This window comes from Emydura macquarii, unplaced genomic scaffold (genome assembly GCF_026122565.2).
Source record: "Emydura macquarii macquarii isolate MOO-44397 ecotype Brisbane River unplaced genomic scaffold, CSIRO-AGI_Emac_v2 contig_1253, whole genome shotgun sequence".
Lineage (NCBI taxonomy): Eukaryota > Metazoa > Chordata > Testudines > Chelidae > Emydura > Emydura macquarii.
In genome coordinates, this window is record NW_027131390.1 from 92,169,160 (window position 1) to 92,190,280 (window position 21,121).

The 21,121-nt window shown below is 37.0% G+C and overlaps 1 protein-coding gene across 1 annotated transcript in view; it reads left to right on the forward strand.

Annotated features, from left to right (window-relative positions):
- The window catches only part of LRP1B (LDL receptor related protein 1B), a 1,171,881-nt gene that overhangs the window by 757,986 nt on the left and 392,774 nt on the right, over nt 1-21,121 (forward strand). Inside the window, 4 exon segments of the mRNA XM_067549510.1 lie at nt 86-313; nt 4,352-4,526; nt 5,063-5,157; nt 14,986-15,135. Of these exon segments, the coding sequence (XP_067405611.1) occupies nt 86-313; nt 4,352-4,526; nt 5,063-5,157; nt 14,986-15,135 (648 nt within the window).

A 21,121-nucleotide genomic window follows, 5' to 3' on the forward strand; every position in this document is an offset into this window, starting at 1 on the left:
AATATTTGTAAAATAATATTTAGGGGGTAACTTTGAATCCAAACAGCTGTAATTAAGGAACAAAATACTTCCTTTTTTCTTACAGAAATGAAGAAATTTCTTCTTTATGCAAGACGTTCAGAAATAAGAGGTGTGGATATAGAGAACCCATACTTCAACTTCATTACTGCCTTCACTGTCCCTGACATTGATGATGTAACGGTCATAGATTTTGATGCGGCAGAGGAACGCTTGTACTGGACTGATGTAAAAACACAAACTATCAAGCGTGCTTTTATTAATGGGACCGGCTTAGAAACAGTTATCTCAAGAGGTGAATAGTATAATATTTATTTTAAAGTAGTAGTCATTCATTATAATAAATATGCATGTGTACTAACTATGGAATCACTATATTTGTCCAAATTTCTAGTGAGTTTTATTTTAAATTGATTACAGAAAATTGGTGCAGAATAATATTGCTTATTAACAGACTAAGATTATTTTAGTGAGACATTGATTTCATCTCTGTAAAGACATAAAACATATATGCTTTCCAATATAATTAAGATTTAACTGATATCTAATCCTTATTAAAAATTTAATTATGTTCTAAGTAACAGAAGAAATGCTACCTTCCTAGAAAGTTTAGAAAGGAGAAAATAAAGACAAAAAGCAGGGGGGGAAATAGTGTACTGAAAATAGCTTTACATTTAATGCATTTTTATGCAGCATTTCGTTACATTGATTTTGGGCAGAAAAGATGAGCTCCCTCTGGACCATTGTGCTTGCCTAATTGTCTCAGCTCAGATGTATTTTGTGAACTACAACCTGCTTTTCAAATACAAAAAATACAAAGGGGCAGTGACTTTGGGGTGCTGCCTGCATAGTTTACACCTTCAGGCATCGTACCCTATAGTGGCTTTAGAATGTTTGTGATATAATGTTTATTAACATACCTGGTGCTTTCTTCCAGTGTGTCCAAGATTCAACTGATTGGTATCCGTGAGGCTCTTTATAGTGTTTGACCATAGCCAATACATTCATTGTTAAGGAGTAGAGCCTTTTGATCCTCTTCCCATCCATCACCTGTGTCAGTATTCTGGTTGATAGATGCTTTGATGATGTATTGGTTTTCTTTATTTTCTCTATTTTCATTATTGGCCAGCTCTTCTTATCACAGTAGATGAAGGAAACTGATAAAAAGACAATATTTTACTTACATGATGTATATATACACATGAACAATTACTAAGTCATTTGTCAAGAGAAGAATCATGACTGGTTCAGTGCATGATGCATCCTCAGTTATACACAACATCCTTCTGTAGAAACATCAATATCCTTCTTTAGAAATACTGATATTCCTAATGCTTATTAGGCTCTGTGCTTCACAAAAGTTGATCTCAAATGAAGAGCACTAAGTATTTTGACATCAACCACTCTGGCATAGGTCCAGGGAAAGCCTAGACTAACTGTTTTCCTGTCATCCTGCAAATAATTGTTCATAGCACGATGTATGCGTGTTCTGGGCTTAGTTGAGGTGTCAGTGCCCTCCATCCTTGTGTGCCATCTTTCTAGTACTGAATGGTGACTGTTTTCTTTTCTTTGTTTCCCTCCAAAAGTGAGGTACTGAGCCCTGAAGAGCACTTTTCCTGCTCTGAGAAGTGTCCACTCTCCAAATTCTCAACATTTGATTTCTCTTTGCCCCTACACAAAGCTCATTCCAGGAGGCAACAAAAGAAATATTTTCAGACTTAACAGCACTTAGGTAGAGTGTACCGTGCTTTACTGGAGCATTCTGCATTGTGACTGCATTGGTTCTGGGATCTGAACACTGCTGTCCCTACTTATCCAGCACCAGTATTCATCAGTGCTGATTTTACTCCATTTATTGGTTTCATTGGTGGTTTTGGTGCAACCAGTGTCAGTTCCTGTATTAGCAGCAACAAGTCTTCTACTCTCTGTATGAACTCATCATTCTAAAACGGCTGCTTGAAATCAGGAGGACCAATGTAATAAGGACTTTCTGGGGGAATGTATGTCTGTTTGGAAACTGAAGTGACGGTTGAATTTTCAGAGGCAAAATGTATATCCAAACAAGAACAGGACAAAGAAAATAGCATGCTATGGAAGGTCATACCTTTTCTCGTTTTTATGAGCAAATGAGCAATATGGGCAAATACTGAAGGCTTTTCTTTAGCCCCTCTCCAGACAATCCCAAAGACAAAATTTGACAAGTACTGAGACCATGCTCTCCTTTGGAATATGCTTACTCGGCCCATGTATCCCTTTCCAGCTCAATTGGCAGCATTTTCATTTCATTTTGGATGTTTCTAAGTTGGCTGATATATGTATTTTTGCGGGGATGTCACTGTTTCTCCCACTGTCTCTGTGAATCCGGTGATGGAGTCAGCAGTGGCTAGGGCAAAGACCACAGAGACTTTCAGTTCTGCACCTTAGACAAGAATTAAGGTGCTGGAATGCTTCTAGAAAAGGAATTTACCAGTAGAGGTGGCTGAATGCCAGAAAAAAATGAGTTGTTGTATAAACTATTTAATAAGAAATGGCAAAACTTGTCAATTAATTTAATGAGTAATGTATTATCTTTCTCTTTATATCTATCTGTCTTCTAAAAAAGCTTGCAAAATCTATGCCAGAATATGACTGGAAATCAGCTGCATGTGCTCTTTAATGTGAGAGATAAAGCAAAAAGATTTGCAGCACAAGGGTTCAGTCATTGTGTTCAACTTCCTCTGAGGCCAATGGGTTTTAAGTCCATTTCTAAAAGGAGCGAAATTTTCCAAGTTTCTGAAATATTTCCAGGCATATAGCCAGTTTAGCAATCTCATCTTGACAAAATCTTTGAGGGAGACTAAGAATAAGTTTTACTTCAAGGTAGTTTCTGCATATTACCACTTGTGGGTGATGAGGCCTGATACTGTAGAGTTTCAGAGCCTACTGGAAAGCTGCCATATTGGGCCATATGGAATAGCTCCAAACATTTGGAGCAAGGTGATAAGAGCGCCTTGTGGCTCCACTTGCTTTAGTCCCTTCTCTTTCTCGGTCAGCTGTGGGGAGAAGTACAGTGCTTCCCCTGGTCATTTTATCATATGTTTCTATTATACCTTTTTATGTATATGCATTGATTGAGGTTTATTTTAATAGTAGATTATAGATTGTTAGTGATAGCTGTGGCATCATGGCCATCTCAGACCTTGCAACATCTGGATTCAATAAATGTATGTCTTGCTAGTTTTCCTGAATTTGATGTTCATATCCAGTGTCTCATCTGAGTTGAGCATAGTCATTCCCAGTTTGGTGCTTGGTGCGTTGGTGCTTTTATGCCTGACCCTGTAAAGAAAAGTAGACTTGAGTGCTGGCTTGTCTCATGAAAGAGTCTGTAAGAACTTTGGATGTAGTTCATGTTCAAGGCCTTTGTTCTGTAGCCCACATAGTAAGCCATCTTTGGCTTCTAAGTCCTACAGACGGAACAAATTGAAGCCTTCATTACAGTGATAAGCACCTTTTTCCAGATTCTAGTTGGGGTCCAGTTCTGGAGTTAGACACAGTGTCTCCAGTGTTGTAGTACCTATCTTTCTACAGTACTAGTGCCACAGAGCCCTTAGGTTTGGGATTTTCGTTAGTGCTTTCTTTGGCACAGTGCTGACCAGTGACACTGAATCTGTATCTTTGGTGCCAGGGCTCTCCTTGATGCTGAGAAAGTAAAGCGAAACAGAACTTCAGGGTTTGTGTTGGGCTCCCATGGAATCTATCCGTGCAGTTGGGCTCATTGTTTGACATCCTGCCTATGAACCATCATCCCCCTCAGAGTGAGCATGAGGTTTTTATCACACATCGTGATTGATTCTGTATAAATTAACTTCAAAAATAGAAGTTAATCTCTGAACCTGTTAAGGGAGGGTGAGTTGTTCCAACTCATGTCTGTCAGACTGACACTTTTTAAACAGCACACCTGTTGCCGAGGTATTTAAAAAACCAATGATTTCCCTCTAAACTGAAAAACATACTAACACCTAGACAGTCTATATTTGGTTATCATCCTTAGACAATATGATTAATGTCTATTTTTTTAACTCATCAAAGTTTGCGGAGAATCATTCACTTTATAGTGCAATTTCAATGTTAATTGTTGCTGTAGGCTTTCATCTGGCTCAGCAGTAAAACATTAATGATTATTCATGCTTTAACGATGGCTGATAAGTGAATGAGATTGCAGTCTGGAACAATTTTGCTAACAAATTAAAATATAAATTATTTTTTCCCCCTAAAACAGAAAATAATTTACTTGGAAAGCAAAGGAAATGAACAACCTATATTCACTTTTAATTTGCTCTTTCACATTTTGCAGATATTCAGAGTATTAGAGGCCTTGCAGTGGATTGGGTGTCACGAAATTTGTACTGGATTAGCTCAGAGTTTGATGAAACTCAAATTAATGTGGCACATTTAGATGGTTCTTTGAAAACCTCAATCATCCATGGAATCGATAAACCCCAGTGTCTTGCAGTTCACCCTGTTAAGGGGTAAAGTATGATTTTTCTGAACTAGTAGGGTTTTCTAAAATATATGGAAATATTCCTTGTATTTGTTGCTATATATGGTAGCTTTTCAGTACTTGCATTTATTTTTAGGACTACTGAGAAAAAATATTGAATATCTGGAATCTGACAACTCGTTTTCTCAGTCTTAATAATACAGATAGATCTTATTACAATTATTTCTGACATTTCATTAACATGCCTTATTTAATGGCAGGTTAGCAAGGAAAAAAGTGTGTGTGCATGCGCACAAACAACTATTTGTCTGAACTTAGAGGAAAAATATAAGTACAGGTGCAAACTTGCTGATTTCTACTTTATTTGTACTTAACGCATGTGCTTCAGAACTTTTGTATAGAATTTCTTGAACTGAATATAGAAGACTTTTATAATGATCCTTCTAATGAATTAGGTAGTGTACCCATTCATGTTGTATTCATTTTATCATCTTTTCACAACTGACACATTTAGAACATGGTGTATATGAAACCATATTTTAATCAGTCTTGTTTCTTGTTAAGGAAGCTTTATTGGACTGATGGGAACACAATTAATATGGCAAGCATGGATGGCAGTAACAACAAAATACTCTTTCAGAATCAAAAAGACCCAGTCGGTAAATATTGTTTTATGCTATTCCTTTTATTTAAAGTTGCTTTAATATTGAAATTATTTTATGTGATATTTAAAGTGCTGTGTTTCAGGTAGTGTATATATCAGTAATGTAGAATATATTAAGAAACATAAAAAATAATTAGATTATTGTGACGGGCTACCGGAGGCTAGTAGAAGGACGCTACATTAGCCCAAGAATGACCAAAGCCTTGTTCCACTAGCAGCTGCCCAAGGTTTCCTTCAGGCTGATTAGGTTCAGCTGAGGCCAAGGTCAGCTGAAACCAATTAGGGTCAGTGGAGGTCAGGATCAGCTGAGACCAATTAAGGGGTGCCTGGGGAGCAGATAAAAGCTCCCTGCCAGCCAGGCAGGGCTCTCCTGGAGTCTGGAGAGTTTGGAGGTTTGGAGTTTTGTGAGATTTTGGAGAATGTGGAGAATGGGGGAAGGAGAACTGCGAGTGGCAGGAGCCAGAGAAACGCAGGGGGTTTGGCCGTTGGAGTGGTCACTTAGCCCTGACAGAAACCAGGGTAGTGAAGCAGCCCAGAGAGAAGATTTATACAGTGCCTTATAGCAGAAGCCAGCCACTGCTGTCAGCCAGGGTCTCTGGGCTGGTGTCCGAAGAAGAGGGCGTGCTCGGACACCACCTACCCCACCGTAGAATCTAAGGTCCCGAGGGCACTGCTCGGCCGGCGAAGGCCCGAAGGGAGATGGGGCAGAAGCGAGGCACCTGCCATCTTAAGGCTGGTGGGAGCCCCGGGCGGCCATTTTGTTCCCACCACACCAAAAGAAGCGCTCAACCCACGGGAGCACGAAGGCCACCTTACCACACTATGTAGTATATATTTATTTATCATTATTTTATTTAATCCTTTTAAGGCATTTGGACCCAGTCCAGTGCCCATTGGAATCAATGGGAGTTGGAGTCGATGTATTAACTAGCATAAAAGAGTGTAATAGATAGTATGTAGGCTGAAGCTGAAATTAATTTTCCTGGAAGCATATCCTTTGACCAAGAAAGACCCTTGGAATATACTGAATACACTGTAACTTGTGTGCTTCTGCTATGGGTTATGGCGAACCCAATCATGAGGTTCACAACCCCTCTGTGCTCAGTATGAAAAATATTTCCCCATGGCTGGCTGCACCCCATTGCAGAGGTAAAGGTGTTAGATATGTGACTTCATGGATCCCTCCCATTTGTTCCCCCTGAAGAGGTTGTGTTCAAGTGCTAGGGCCCTTTTCTGCTGCTCTGTGAACTGGTGGGAAGGATTTTGTTTTCCCCTGGGCCCACAGATCTCTGCTCCAGCTTTTTGATGAGAGAGGTTTTAAATTTTAGTTCGTAGCAAAGGATAGAAATAGAAGTAAATGTACTATGTTGTGACTGCTTTTTTGTAAATGTTAATATTCCCTATTGTGTGCCATTGGTGTAATTGTTAAACATTTTTTAACAAACATTGTTGATTTATTAGCTAATGTATGGTGTGTGAGAAACTATTAACTTTATGACTCTTTTTTCTGGTAAATTATCTGATATCATGTTTTATTCCTATCTTTTGTGATGAGGGTCATTCTGTTTTCTTTTTGGTGATTTCCTTCATATTGGGTGTTTAAATATCACATTATTCATTTTCTCTTTTTGAACACAAGTCTTATAATTAGAGTGTTTTTATCACATTGTTTTATGGTACCATTTTAGTAAGCATTAATATGCAAAATAAGCAAGAGAAAAATGACTGAAATAATTAAATTGGCATTAGAACAAATGCAAAATGCTTGTTAATCTGAAAACCAATTTTTGGTATTTCTTTTTTGATACCTTTTCAGTTTTAAGAATATAAATTAGAATAAAGAATATAAATTAGAAATAATTCAATAAAGGCACTTTATTGCCAAATCCTGGAATAAATCTTACTGCATAATCCAAAGAATAAACCTCATATAGAAAATATTCAACAAGCCTTTTCTCTAACACTGGTATAGTTTCATGTGTATTATGAGACACAGAGATAAATTATGCACTTGGAGATAAAAAGGTAAGTTCAAGAGCTAAATCTGCTATAGTATACAAGACAATAAAAATAGAAAGGAAGAAGAGAAGAGCAGCTAGTTCTATACAAAGCGGATGAACCAATGGAGATACCACCAAATAAAAGACCCAGGAGGATACAGGAACGATTGCAGAGCATTGCAAACAAGAATAGTAGACAAGATGACTTGCAACCAGAAAGAACAGGGGATAGGCCGGAGAATTGCACCATTGCCAGGAAAAGACAGGTCTACATGATTGGGGACTCCCTGCTGAGAAGAACAGATAGGCCTGTAACCAGAGCTGATCCAGAGAACCAAAGGATGTGCTGCCTGCCAGGTGCTAAGATACAGGATGTGGACCTGAGGCTGAAGAGGATCCTAACGGGAGCAGGAAAGAATCCATTGATGGTCCTTCATGTGGGTACAAATGATATAGCTAGATTCTCACTGGAACATATCAAAGGAGACTATGCCAGACTGGGGAAGACTCTTAAGGAAATTGAGGCTCAGGTGATCTTCAGTGGGATTCTGTTTGTCCCTAGAGGAGGACCACAAAGGCATGACAAGATTATGATGATCAACAAATGGCTCAGGCCCTGGTGCTATTAGGAGGGCTTTGGGATGTATGGTCACTGGAGGCATTCATGGACAGAGGACTGTTCTCTTGGGATGGATTTCACTTGAGTAGGGTGGGAAATGCACTTCTAGGATGGAGGCTGGCACAACTGATTAAGAGAGCTTTAAAGTAGGGAGTTGGGGGAGATGGTTGGAGATGCCCAGGTAATCTCCATGCCTGATTTTAGCATTGAGAGGGAGGAAAATGAAGTAGGAAACAACACAGCAGTGGGGAGCAGAATGGATATTAAGAGGAATGACAGTGTAGATACCAGCCTTATAGGCAATATTGGAAGTAGAATGACTGTGCCAGATCAGGTAAGGAATGTGAACGAAGCCAAACAGCAAAAATTAAGATGTTTGTATACCAATGCGAGAAGCCTGGGTAACAAAATGGAGGCACTAGAGCTACTGGTAGAGGAAGTAAAACCTGATATTATAGGGATAACAGAAACATGGTGGAATAGTAGTCATGACTGATGTACAAGTATTGAAGAATATGTGCTGTTTAGGAAAGACAGAAATAAAGGCAAAGGTGGTGGAGTAGCATTGTATATCAATGATGAGGTAGACTGTAAATAAATTAGAAATGCTGGAATTGATAAGACAGAGTCTGTCTGGGTAAAAATCACATTGGGGAAGAAAACTACTAGAGTTTCCCCTGGGATGGTGCTTTGGGGTGTGCTACAGACCACGGGGATCTGATCTGGACATGGATAGAGACCTCTTTAAGGCTTTTAATGAAGTAAATACTACTGGTAATTGTGTGATTATGGGACACTTTAACTTCCCAGATATAGACTGGAGGACAAGTGCTAGTAGTAATAACAGGGCCCAGATTTTCCTGGATGTGATAGCTGACAGATTCCTTCACCAAATAGTTAAGGAATCAAAAAGAGGGGATGCAATTTTAGATTTTGTATTGGAGAGTAGTGAAGAACTGGTTACAGGAGACAATCTTGGTTTGAGCGATCATGAGCTAATTCAGTTCAAACTAATGGAAGGGTAAACAAAAATAGATCTGTGACGAGGGCCTTTGACTTCAAAAGGGCTAACTTAAAAAAATTAAGGGAATTAGTTGGGGAAGTGGACTGGACTGAAGAACTCATGGATGTAAAGGTGGAGGAGGCTTGGAATTACTTCAAGTCAAAGTTGCAGGAACTATCTGAAGCCTGCATCCCAAGGAAGGAGAAAATATTCATAGGCAAGAGTTGTAGATCAAGATGGATGAGTAAGCATCTCAGACAGGTGATTGAGAGAAAGCAGAAAGCCTATAAGGAGTGGAAGATGGGAGGATCAGCAAAGAAAGCTACTTCTTGGAGGTCAGAACATGTAGAGATAAAGTGAGAAAGGCCAAAAGTCAAATAGAGTTGGACCTCACAGAGGGAATTAAAACCAATAGTAAAAGGTTCTATAGCCATAGTAGGAAGAAAACAAAGAAAGAAGATGTAGGACCACTAAACACTGAGGATTGCATGGAGATTAAGGATAATCTAAGCGTGGCCGAATATCTAAACAAATACTTTGCCTCCCTTTTTAATGAGGCTAATGATGAGCTTGGGGATAGTAGAAGGGTGGTAAATAGGAATGAAGAGATGGAGGTAAAAATTACCACGTCCGAGGTAAAAGCCAAACTCGAACAGCTTAATGGGACTAAACTGGGGGAGAGGGGGCAGATAAAAAAAGTGATCCGGGTAACTCCAGGCCTGTTAGTTTGACGTCAGTAGTATGCAAGGTTTTGAAAATTTTTTTGAAAGAGAAAGTAGTTAAGGACATCTATGTTAATGTTAATTGGGATAAAACACAACATGGCTTTAGAAAAGGTAGATCATGCGAGACCAACCTGATCTCTGAAGGCGACAGATTTTTTAGATTTTAGAGAAGATAACAGATTTTAAAGGGAATGGAGTGTATCTAATTTACCTAGATTTCAGTAAGGCATTTGATACGGTTCCACATAGGGAATTAGTAATTAAATTGGAAAGAATGGGGATTAATATGAAAATTGAAAGGTGAATAAGGATCTGGTTAAAGGGGAGACTACAACGGGTCATACTGAAAGGTGAATTTTCAGGCTGGAGGGAAGTTGCTAGTGGAATTCCCCAAAGATCGGTCTTGGGACCAATCTTATTTAACCTTTTTATTACTGTCCTTGACACAAAAAGTGATAATGTGCTAATAAAGTTTGTGGATGACATAAAGTTGGCAGGTATTGTCAATGCAGAGAAGGATCAGGATATCATACAGGAAGATCTGGATGACCTTGTAAACTGGAGTAATAGAAATAGGATGAAATGTAATAGTGCAAAGTGCAAGGTCATGCATTTAGGGACTAAAAACAAGAATTTCTGCTATAAGCTGGGGGTGCATCAGTTGGAAGTGACAGAGGAGGGAAAGGACCTGGGCCTATTGGTTGATCACAGGAGGACTATGAGCCACAAATGTGATGTGGCCGTGAAAAAAGTTAATGCGGTTCTTGGATGCATCAGACGAACCATTTCCACAGTAGAGATAGGGATCGTTATATCGTTATACAAGACACTGGTGAGACCTCATCTGAAATACTGTGGGCAGTTCTGGTCCCCCATGTTTAAGAAAGATTAATTCAAAGTGGAACAGGTGCAGAGAAGGGCTAGTAGGATAGTACACGGAATGGAAAACCTACCTTATGAGAGGAGACTCAAAGAGCTTGGCTTATTTAGCCTAACCAAAAGAAGGTTGAGGGGTGATATGATTGCTCTCTGTAAATACAAGAGGGATAAATACCAGGGAGGGAGAGGAATTATATAAGTTCAGTGCCAATGTGGACACACGAACTAATGGATAAAACTGTCCATCAGGAAGTTTAGACTTGAAATTAGACGCAGCTTTCTAACCATCAGAGGAGTGAAGTTCTGGAATTATCTTCCAAGGGGAGCAATGGGGGAAAAAACCTAGCTGGCTTCAAAACTGAGCTTGATAAATTTATGGAGGGGATGTTATGATGGGACAGCCTAATTTGGCAATTGACTGATCCTTGACTACTGGTGGTATCTATATCAATAGCCTGTGAAGGAATGTTAAATGGCTGGGTTCTGAATTATTAGAGATAATTGTTTCTTGGGTTTCTGGCTGGTGAGTCTTGTCCACATACTCAGGGTTTAACTGATCCCCATATTTTGGGTCAGGAAGGAATTTTCTCCAAGGGCAGATTGGCAAAGGTTCTGGGGGGTTTTCATCTTGCTTTGTAGTATGGGGCATGGGGCATGGCTCACTTTAAAACTGGGCTGTAATTTCACAAGAATAGACTTTCTTACAAGAGTTCTGAAACTTTTAGTTAAACCAGAGGAAAGCTGCTGTAACATCCTGAATGGAACTTTGAATTGCAGCAATACTCAGAAATATTATTTTGTTTTATCTGGATTCTTTCTATTACTATTTGTACATATTTTAAGTAGCAGATTCACTGGAGTTGTTTTTATTTGGTGAAAAGAAGACTCAATAATAGACTGGTTTATGTGACTTGTTTGTCGTCTAATCTGTGTGTGCAACATTCTTGAAACAGAAGTTCATCATAATCTTATCAAAACAGTCAAGTTGCATTTTATGAGTTTGTACTTCTGCTGACTGAGTAATTGAAGCCTTCAGTATTGGCTGAATAACTTTTGTTTCTTTTAAGTAGAAATCAGCATTCCAAGCAATCCATTGTTAAACTAAACATTCCCAATTAAGATTTATTGCTCGGTTTCACTTGTACTGAGTACTCAGAGCTGTTTATATTTTGATTTGAATTTACTAATTGAAGCTATTTTCATATTTAAAACAAAATTCACATCAGTCAAATATATCTCCAAATATAGTAAAATCAAACTTGTATTTGTAAAGCCTGTTATCCAGTATAGAACTCCCCTCTCCAGTTTTGCCACCTGCTATAATTATTAATTTATTCTAATTTTAATTTTAATCAGTTGTTTATGGATACAGCCATTCAGACCATCATTAGAATGTTAAGAGGACAGAATGTCCAGAGAATTATATGTATGAATGGATTACCATGGGGGGATTTTATTTACAAAAAACTTCTTGAATTTATTGCCTAAAGAGTGATGGGTTCAAGTTGCATGGAATTATAGATTGGTAAAGGAGTGGCAAACATTCTTCCAAACAATATTTCACCAGGATAGAGGCATAATTAAATTGATGATCCATATAGTTGGTTTCATACATAAAATTGGTTTTAAACTAGATAACACATTTTCCAAGCTCTTTCCTGATTAATAGATTTCCAGAATCATCTTACCTAAGCAAGTTGCTGTAAAGTTTGCCAAAGAGTGTCCTGCTTACTGGGGATTATGGACACACACAGAAATCCAAAGTATTCTTGTGACCATTTATGCTGTATTATGAAGCTGTATGAATATCTGTTTTATAGGTAATTAAAATATAATCCCATAAAAAAACCTAGTCTTCTTTTCTTTTGTTTTTTAATTTTTTTGTGGTTTGTTTTACTAGGGTTCTATCAGTTATATTCCATTTTCACTAAACTATACTGTATTTGAAGGTATTGGAAGAAAGTGGTTGTTGGAATTTTGTATTTCATAAGGAGTATATTAAAAAGTATACATTGCTTATTTCTGGTAATGTTCCTAATACATCCTCTTTCATGTGTAACAATTACCACATTATCACATATAATATGTGCATTATCTGGTGCATTATCATATATAAGGTCTGATTATCTCAAAAACATGAGTCAGGATAATATGTATCTTCCTATACTGAGGATTTAGTAAGAAAATAAAACAAAATCGGGATGTTCTGTGGAATTTTACACTGTTAGATTGTTTAGATTTTATTTTATTTATCATCAGTTAGTAATATGGAGATTTCTGCTGCCACCGCTGCCTGCACCCCATCCAGAAACAGGCTTATTGCCAATTAACAGTCCAATTATAAATTCATGAGACTTGAGAAATTAAGGCCACACCTCTGATAACATAAACATATATTATTAGCCCCGTCTTTTCCTCCAAAGACATTTTGTAAATATTGCATTCCATTCCTTATACCATTTTGAAGGCATGATGTAGGAATGTATCCATATACAACAACAGTTCTTGAGCTATGGTACATGGACAGCAGTCTGGTGGCATTTGGATTAATTTATGAGAACTTGATTGTAACTAAATTGATTAAAAATGATGAAGGCAGTTTTATATGCTCGGTCTTAAAATTTGACATTTACTGGTAAACACTCCTGTATGCTGGAGAGCATAATCATTTTGATCTCTACTTTTACTCCATTTGTAATATTTCCTTTAATTTGTCATCAGTTTGATTAATTCAACTGAGAGTTCTGCTTTACATTTGGATTCTGTTTAAACTATGTTTCATTTCTCTAGAAATCTTATTTAGAACTTGATCCGTTATGTTAAGATTGTCGCTGATTTATATTTGTCTGCTTTATACCATGAAAAAATAGTAACTTTATTAATTGAGAAACTAGAGGTACTGTTACAGGTGGGTTCAAGTATTAGGGGGAGAAATACATAATCTGCATGATTTCCTACTTTAGGAACCTTATTGTCAATTTGGAGACCATGTATTCCAGCTGTCACTATAAGTTTTGCAGCAGTGATTTGATGGCCAAAAGATATAGGACCCAGAAGATATAGGGTGCTTCTGCTAAGTGCAGGACAGAAGATGGAGCTATCAGGAGCCGGTTATGGCTCTCTGATCCAATGTTTCAGTTGAACTCTGAACTTCAGGGTGAGTTAGAGCATCTAGGGGCTTCTCTAAATTGTGCTAGCTGGAAATTGTTCCTCAACTGAGGAAATCTGGAGCACACTGAACTCTGGCCACTCCCCTTTGTCACTCTGTGTGCTGGGGGCAGTGAGGAGAGATGCATAAGAACGGGTTATGCTTGCCCTTCAGTCTCTGTGAACTGATCCTCACTGTGGGTGAAACAGAAATGGAGCAGGCCAGAGAATCTGACCCATAGTGCACCCATATTTAGTCCTCAAGCAAGTAACAGTCTCACAGGAAGATTCTCATTAATTTCCACAGCCACACTGAAAATATCAAATAATGCACATATCACTTAATTAGTTTGTCCTGGAAGACAAACATTACCAGAATCTACTCATATTCCCATTTCATTATATTGAAAACTAACTTTTTGAGAATTAATAGAAACTACTGCTGAAGGGCTATCTTTTTTTATGCTACCTGTGAGGTGTGCATACCCCCAACTCCTTACTCATATTATTGGTCTCTTTATCAAACTGTACCCTCCAATTCCTGTTCTGTCCACCAGTATTTTGGCATATATTTTCTTGTCAAATCTATCAAATGTAAAGGGATTGATTTTCACAGTTGCTCTGCTCTTTCTTGTACATCAACTATCTATCATGGAGATGTGTTGCAATTACTTTAAGATTGGAGAGAGTCTTCTCCTGTTCAGGCAGCACTGAATTCTGCAAGATCATCATCTCTTATATTTTTTTACTTTGTCATATTTTTTCCTTTATTTTCATGATTTCATTAGGTCTGACAAGCATTTTATTTACTTCATCTGTTCAATATAACATTTTTGCAAGTATTTATATATATATCCTGTTTAATTCTGATTAACAAAATTTTAAGTAGAATTTTAATTAGTATTATAAATCCAGTAAGCAGTTTTGCTTTCTTGTTGGTTACTTTTCTATTCTTTTAAGGGCTCCCTGTATTGTAAAGATAAACTTGTACAGAGGAAAAGAAGCATAATTTCTCTTCCAGTTTTCAACACAAGTGATTTACAATGTTTTCCTTATTTTGTATTTTTAGTTTATAATAGCAATAATGACATCTTTGGGGCATTTATTGGTAGTTAATGACCTCCCCTAGGATCTCAGCTCATCCAGCTTAGTTGTTCAATACCAGAAAATGCCCTACCATCAGTCAGTCATAGATTAATTTATGTTTCTGAGGGGAAAAGAAATATGAATATAATTACATTTATTTTCACTGTAAATTGTCTATGTTATTGTGCTTTCATCTTTGCTATAGTAATATACATTAATACAAGAGAGTATTTTATATCTAGATCTCTTTGTTACTGGCTCATAATCTTTGAATGTTCTTTTCTTTGATAAAAATACCCTAACATTCAATGAAAATTTCATATTTCAATTTCAATTATGTTTTAATTGTATATGTTAATTACAGGTCTATCAATAGATTATATGGAGAATAAGCTTTATTGGATCAGTTCAGGAAATGGAACCATAAATAGATGCAACCTGGATGGTAGTAATTTAGAAATAATGGAGTCAATGAAAGAAGAATTAACAAAAGCTACAGCCTTAACCATTATGGGTAAGTACTGGGGTAATATATTTCTTATTCTTTATATTGATTGGATACTGATTAATTATGACCTGCTAAATGCTTGGAAAAAATTACTGCTTTATTAGCATAAGAGTACATTTGAAATGAACTTCACCAGTGAGTATATATTTTCTTTTATTTTATTTTAGCTAAGTGGTTTCAGAGGTCACTTGAGGTCTGAACTTAAGGTCTCTTACTATAAAGATATATATTTCTAAATGATTCAACATTCTATATACATTTTAAAGCTTCTTATTGATTTTTAATTTATTCAAATAGTATTATTTCACAACTACATTCCAAATGTATACTGCTATCCTTTGTTTTCCTAAAAAAGAAATAAAATTCTGATGTGAAGATAAAAAAAATTTAAAAAAAGTTTTAAACTACCACTTATTTTTTCTGTATTTAAGCCTAAACTGCCATGTTGCCTAGGTAGGCATCAATAGAATCTTTCTGAGCAGTATCAAAAAGTACTGGGGAGAAGATAGGGTCTAAAGGTCTAAATAGACTTGCTCTTAATATCAATCCTTTCCTCTCTCCGCCACAAATAAAGCTGCTTAGGACGTTTTCTCCATATCTTTCTCTTCTGCACAAAGCTTTTTCCTATGAACTTATAATAAAAATTTAAACTACTTATGTTTGTGTTTGTTGTTCTTAAAAAAAACCCAAAAACCAAGAAATATTTGTGAGATTAGTTTTTTTTCCCCTGTTGGTTCTTACTGCAAGGTTAACTTTGAATTGGAGAAATATGGATTTAAGAGTTGTCTCTCTTACTCTAACATATTTTCCTCCTCCAGGGGAAATATGCATTGTCTCTTTTGTCTAGGAGGCGGATACTGCAAAAAAACCAACCAAACAAACAAAAAACGCCTATGTAGTCTTAAAGGAAATGGTTAGGAAGGTTAGAAATGTGGTCAGGAAATAACTACATATGATTCAGTTCAACCTAAAAACATACAACACATCTGGGGGACATCTATGCAAAATATGGATATTTTTTAATGGGAGAAATGTTTTTAAAATAATACTGTCAAAACTGCACAAGAGCTTGGATTGATAGTGGACAGCACATTAGAAATGAGCTCTTAATGTAAGATGGTGACAATAAAACCTGTGAACCATATTGTCACTGATTTTGGTATAGCAGTGAGGAAGTGTGCAAGGAGACTTCAATCCTCTCTACCATTCCTGTGTGAAGGTTGGAGGCAGTCACAATCCCTTTGCTCAAGGGAACACAGGGACTGTCCTTCTGTCCTTCCCTAGACTGTCCTTCTGTCCTTCTGTCCTTCCCTAGGTGCAAACTGAATCCCTATTTTGGTCATGGCCCCATAATCCTTCTTCAGAAGCCCACCAAGTTGAACTTAAGGTCCACTTATGAAAGTCTTATATATGCTTAGGCATTTAAAAACATAAAGATATTTAACAGAAGCATGACATCTAGCTAGAAAAGCAGAAAAATGAAAAAATCAATTGAGCTTGGAGGTGACACTAGGATCTGATGACTTGGGCTGGGCTCTCCTGATGATTAGAATGATTTTTCTGTCCCAGAGGGAAAAAAAATCAAGACTTCTTTTTTTTCTGTTTTGTTCTACACTGGAACAAAGCAGAGACATTTTGAATCTTTTTCACATGAATTAACAGACAGAGAGAACACAACCCACCCCTGAATAGCGAATAGCCCAATGGTTATGGCACTTATATGGCATATGGAAAACCCAGATTCAGGTTCTTGTATCTTCCACATCCCAGATGAGTGCTCTATCCACTGTGCTATAGAGTCGGTTTCTCACTCTCAGTGGGCCAATAAACATTTAATTATTTATATATAAGTGGAATAGCTCCAACAGGACAGATTTCAGAGAGACCCATCCCAGAAAGACCAAGTAGTTAGAGCATTTACCTGGGATTTGAGAGACCCAGATTCTAGTGCATGCTCTGAATCAGAGTGCCCTGACCAATTGGCTTTTCTAGGGTCTCTGTCTCTGGTTTTGACCAGAAATTTCATCCTGCTCTTGAAAAACCTTCATGACAAAATTTTTATTGGAACTGATACATTCCTACTGAAAGTCTTTAGGTTCAGCAAATTGTCATTTTCCAATGGAAAAAATGATTAATTGAAAAATTCTCAGTCAACTCTACTGATGATTCACATTGATCACAAGTGAATCCAGTGAGTATTGTAAGAATGTGCAATAAGAAGTTGACCCCCTTACTATCACACAGCAGTGGGTAAAGTGTTCTCTCTGAGGATCTATTTGTTCTGCTATTCACAGTACCCCCCCTCACTCAATCGATAATAGCCCAAATTTGTTGACTTTTAGGATACACTCTAAATATTTAGGATACACTCTAAATATCTGTTATAAGGATTGCCGACCGATAAATTACTTGTTCTACTATGTTATGCTGCTGGGTGATACTTTGAAAGTGTAGATTTAACTGTTAGAGCAACTAGAATCTGGATATAGGCATTTGTGTGTGTGTGTGTATTAATTGGACTGCAAGGTTTTTGAAAGTTTTACAAAACTCTCTCTATGCACCCCCTCTGTCACTAGTTGAGTTTATATAAATCAGTGATGTTGGGTTGACGTTTCTGAAAATGGGTATCTTTAATAAACTTGCTTTATGTTGATATGTATATAGATACCTTCCTGGCCCCTCAGTGCCCTCCAAACACCTATCTATGAAAAAATTGTTTTAATTTGATCCTCTATTCAATGTGCATGTTTTTGTTTTTGTTTATATACATATAAAATATGTGGTTACATAGTTGGTATTTAATTACTAATATTGAATAATAGATGAAGTTGTATCAGCTGAACTTCAGAGCTTTTGTCACAGCACTGATACATCACAATATTAATCTGTTTCAACTGGCAATTTGCTAAAATAGGTTCAATATCTGAATAATTACACATTAAATTTTGTGTGCTGTGAAAATCAATTGAGGAAAAAAGAGCAGTGTGTATTTTAACTCATCTTAGAAAGAATCAGAGCTTTTTAATGTATAATTTCATTGACTTTATTATGCCTGAGATCTTTTGTATAAATCAATGCTAATGGAATAAAAACATTGTCTTTCATTCAGAGAATTATAGGAGGTGTTTAATGATGGGAATAAGGATATTTGTTCATACTTTCACTGTGATGTCCTCCTAAATTTTATACCTGCCTGAAGTCTTTAGCTGAGAATCTTAGTAATTGTAACCAGTGTTGAGATCAAGAGAGTCAATGCTTTCAGATTAAATTTTCAGATTAAAAGGTTTATAGTTACTATCAGAACATCAGTGTTTTGTGTTTACTCACTTTAAGAATTAATAGAGTACAGTTAGTCCATGCTTCCATTTGATACTTGCTGGTACATATTTTTTAAATAAATTTCTTTCTAAAATAAAAGAATATCTTTTTATATGTAATTCTTCATTTTCTTAGTTAACAATTTTAGACGGATGTCTAGATTTTTTTTTAAAGCCCATATTATGGTCTTTGCCCAGATTTTTAAAGATATTTAGGAACAGCCGCATTCTGTTTTGCAACATCTAAGTGACTTAGAGGACTAAGTCTCATTTTCAAAAGACACTTAGGAGCCAATATCCCACTGACTGTCAATGAGATATAGACTCTTAAGGGCTAGACTCAAAAAAGGATGGAGGCACCTAATTGCCACTTTAGGTGCAGAATCAGGAGCAACTGGGATTCTCAACCCCCTGGTCAGCTGCCCCCCTGAATTCCATAGGCCCCTAAAATTGCTCAGTGCCTAAATTCTTGCTGTAAAAGTTCCTAGGGGCTTATTATGACTTGGTAGCCTCATGGTTAGAGAATTTACCCAGAATCCAGTCCTTCTGCTCTACTTACTTTTTAAAATTATTTTTCCACAGTGGAACAGCTTTAACAGGAGAGATTGAAGGAGCTACACATCACTATTTCCTTGGCATCTCTAATTGGCTATTTTACATAAGGAGCACCTAATGGGTTAGCTTTTATTAATCCTATTCTTGAGGCACTTCCCTCTCCCCTTCATTGTAGAAGGAGCATAGGCACCTAACTCAGACTTTGTGAATTGCAGTGAATTTCTAGGTGCCTAAAAGTTAGGTGTGGTGATACTTAGTCACCGTGTCAAAGTTTCTTTGTAAATCTAGCCCTAAGAGTCTGAATTACTTTTGAAAATGAGAGTTTGTCTCCTAAATCAGTTAGATGTTACAATACTGAGTGTAGGAACATCTAAATACATTTAAAATCTGGGCCTTTGTCTTTATATGAGACAGATCTGTGACATCCTGCAAATATGACTTGTATATTAACTTTGTGGAAGAAAGTGAATAACAGGTAAAGTTTTTTGTAGATAGTGTCATGTGTAGAGTATAACTAACTTGATGTGAGCAAATACACAGAGGCTTCAGTATGCAATTCAGTGTACATTTTATGTTACAGTTATTACATTTTGTAATAGCATGCTTGCTTGCTGACTACTTTCTTAGGATGATGATGTTGGTTTTAATCAGTTTCTTAGATACAGTCTCTGGTATTTAATGCAATTTTAAAAACCAAAAATACTGTATTTCCAAATCAGAACCAGATCAGAAAAAGGAGAGAAAGAAATGATGACAAACAATTATAATAATATGATATGCAAATCATTATACAGTATCAAATGAAGTGTTCTAGACCAGGAAATAAAAGAAAACAATGGGACTGTATTACATCTATTTTACTATTTATGCAGGATAGAGAGTTTATCATGTAAGTGACAGAAATGATTACTTTAGTACTGAGTTTTCTATGTGGTTCATGAATTTCCTTCACTACTTCCACCTGTCTGCAAGAAACCTCTGGACAGTGGGAGCATAATAAAATATATCTAAAGAATAACATGAGATCGAGTGAATCTTCTCTTTGTATATGCTAAGCCAGAATTTTTAGCTTGTTTGTTTTGTTTTTTTTCAAAGACTGAACTGAGAACTGGTATGAATGATAAATGTGATTGTGATCTTAAATTGTTGATGTTGCATTCATAATCACTGACAAGAAACACTTTGTTAATGAAGAATTAAAGTTGCCTTGTGTTACCTCATGTCCTTCCAGAATGTCAGTTCGGCAAAACTCAAACCTCTGAAAACCAGGAAATACAGAGTCAAGATACCTGCCCACACAAACTTAACTCTGCCCCTGGGCGGTAGCAATAGCCACTGGAAATTATCTGCATGCACTGCAACTGAGCTTGCATTCACTGTATTAGTTGTACCTGTATTGAATGGTGGAGGAATTAGTTGGAGCTGCTTCAAAGATCTGTGTTTGTAGTATGGAGGAAATGAAAGGTATAGGGGTTGTGCCACACAGCAGATATATGAGAATCCTTCTCCCTGATGCCTGTGTGTGTAATCAAAGAAAACAGATACATGTGTACTTTGAGAGATCCCATATGCCTCATTTCAATGCTGCACTATGTAGGTTGTGTCAGTATCAGGGCACAGGAGTCTTATTGCCATGGGGATTGTCAAAAGTTGGAAGATGAATATAGGTTTAAAGAAGAGTAGTGAATGTGTATTGTTAGATGGCATCATGTACATAAAGATGAAGGAACTGTATAAGGAGTTGAAGATGTTAAAACACTACATCTGCTAACTTTTATTTCTGTAGAGTAAGCATAAATGTTTGAGTGTAAGGCAGGTGTCCGTATCTTCTTGTCAGTACCATGCACTGGAAGAGTTTGGGTGTGTATGTTAGGGTGTATTGAAGCATCACTCAAAGGGCCGGGCGGGCAGAGTTTAAAGCTGCATGGACATGTATTATAACTTTTTATTTCTTGGTTTTCAGAGGTTTGCTGAATTTGACATTCTGGAAAGGAACAAGATGCTGTTGAGCAACCTGAGCTCTGAGTTAATAAAGTTTTTGTCAGTGAATTTCGTAGAGATGCTTCCCTCCACCCTTCTCCTTCCCTCCCTCCCCCACCAAAGAGAAATGTTCTTGGTAG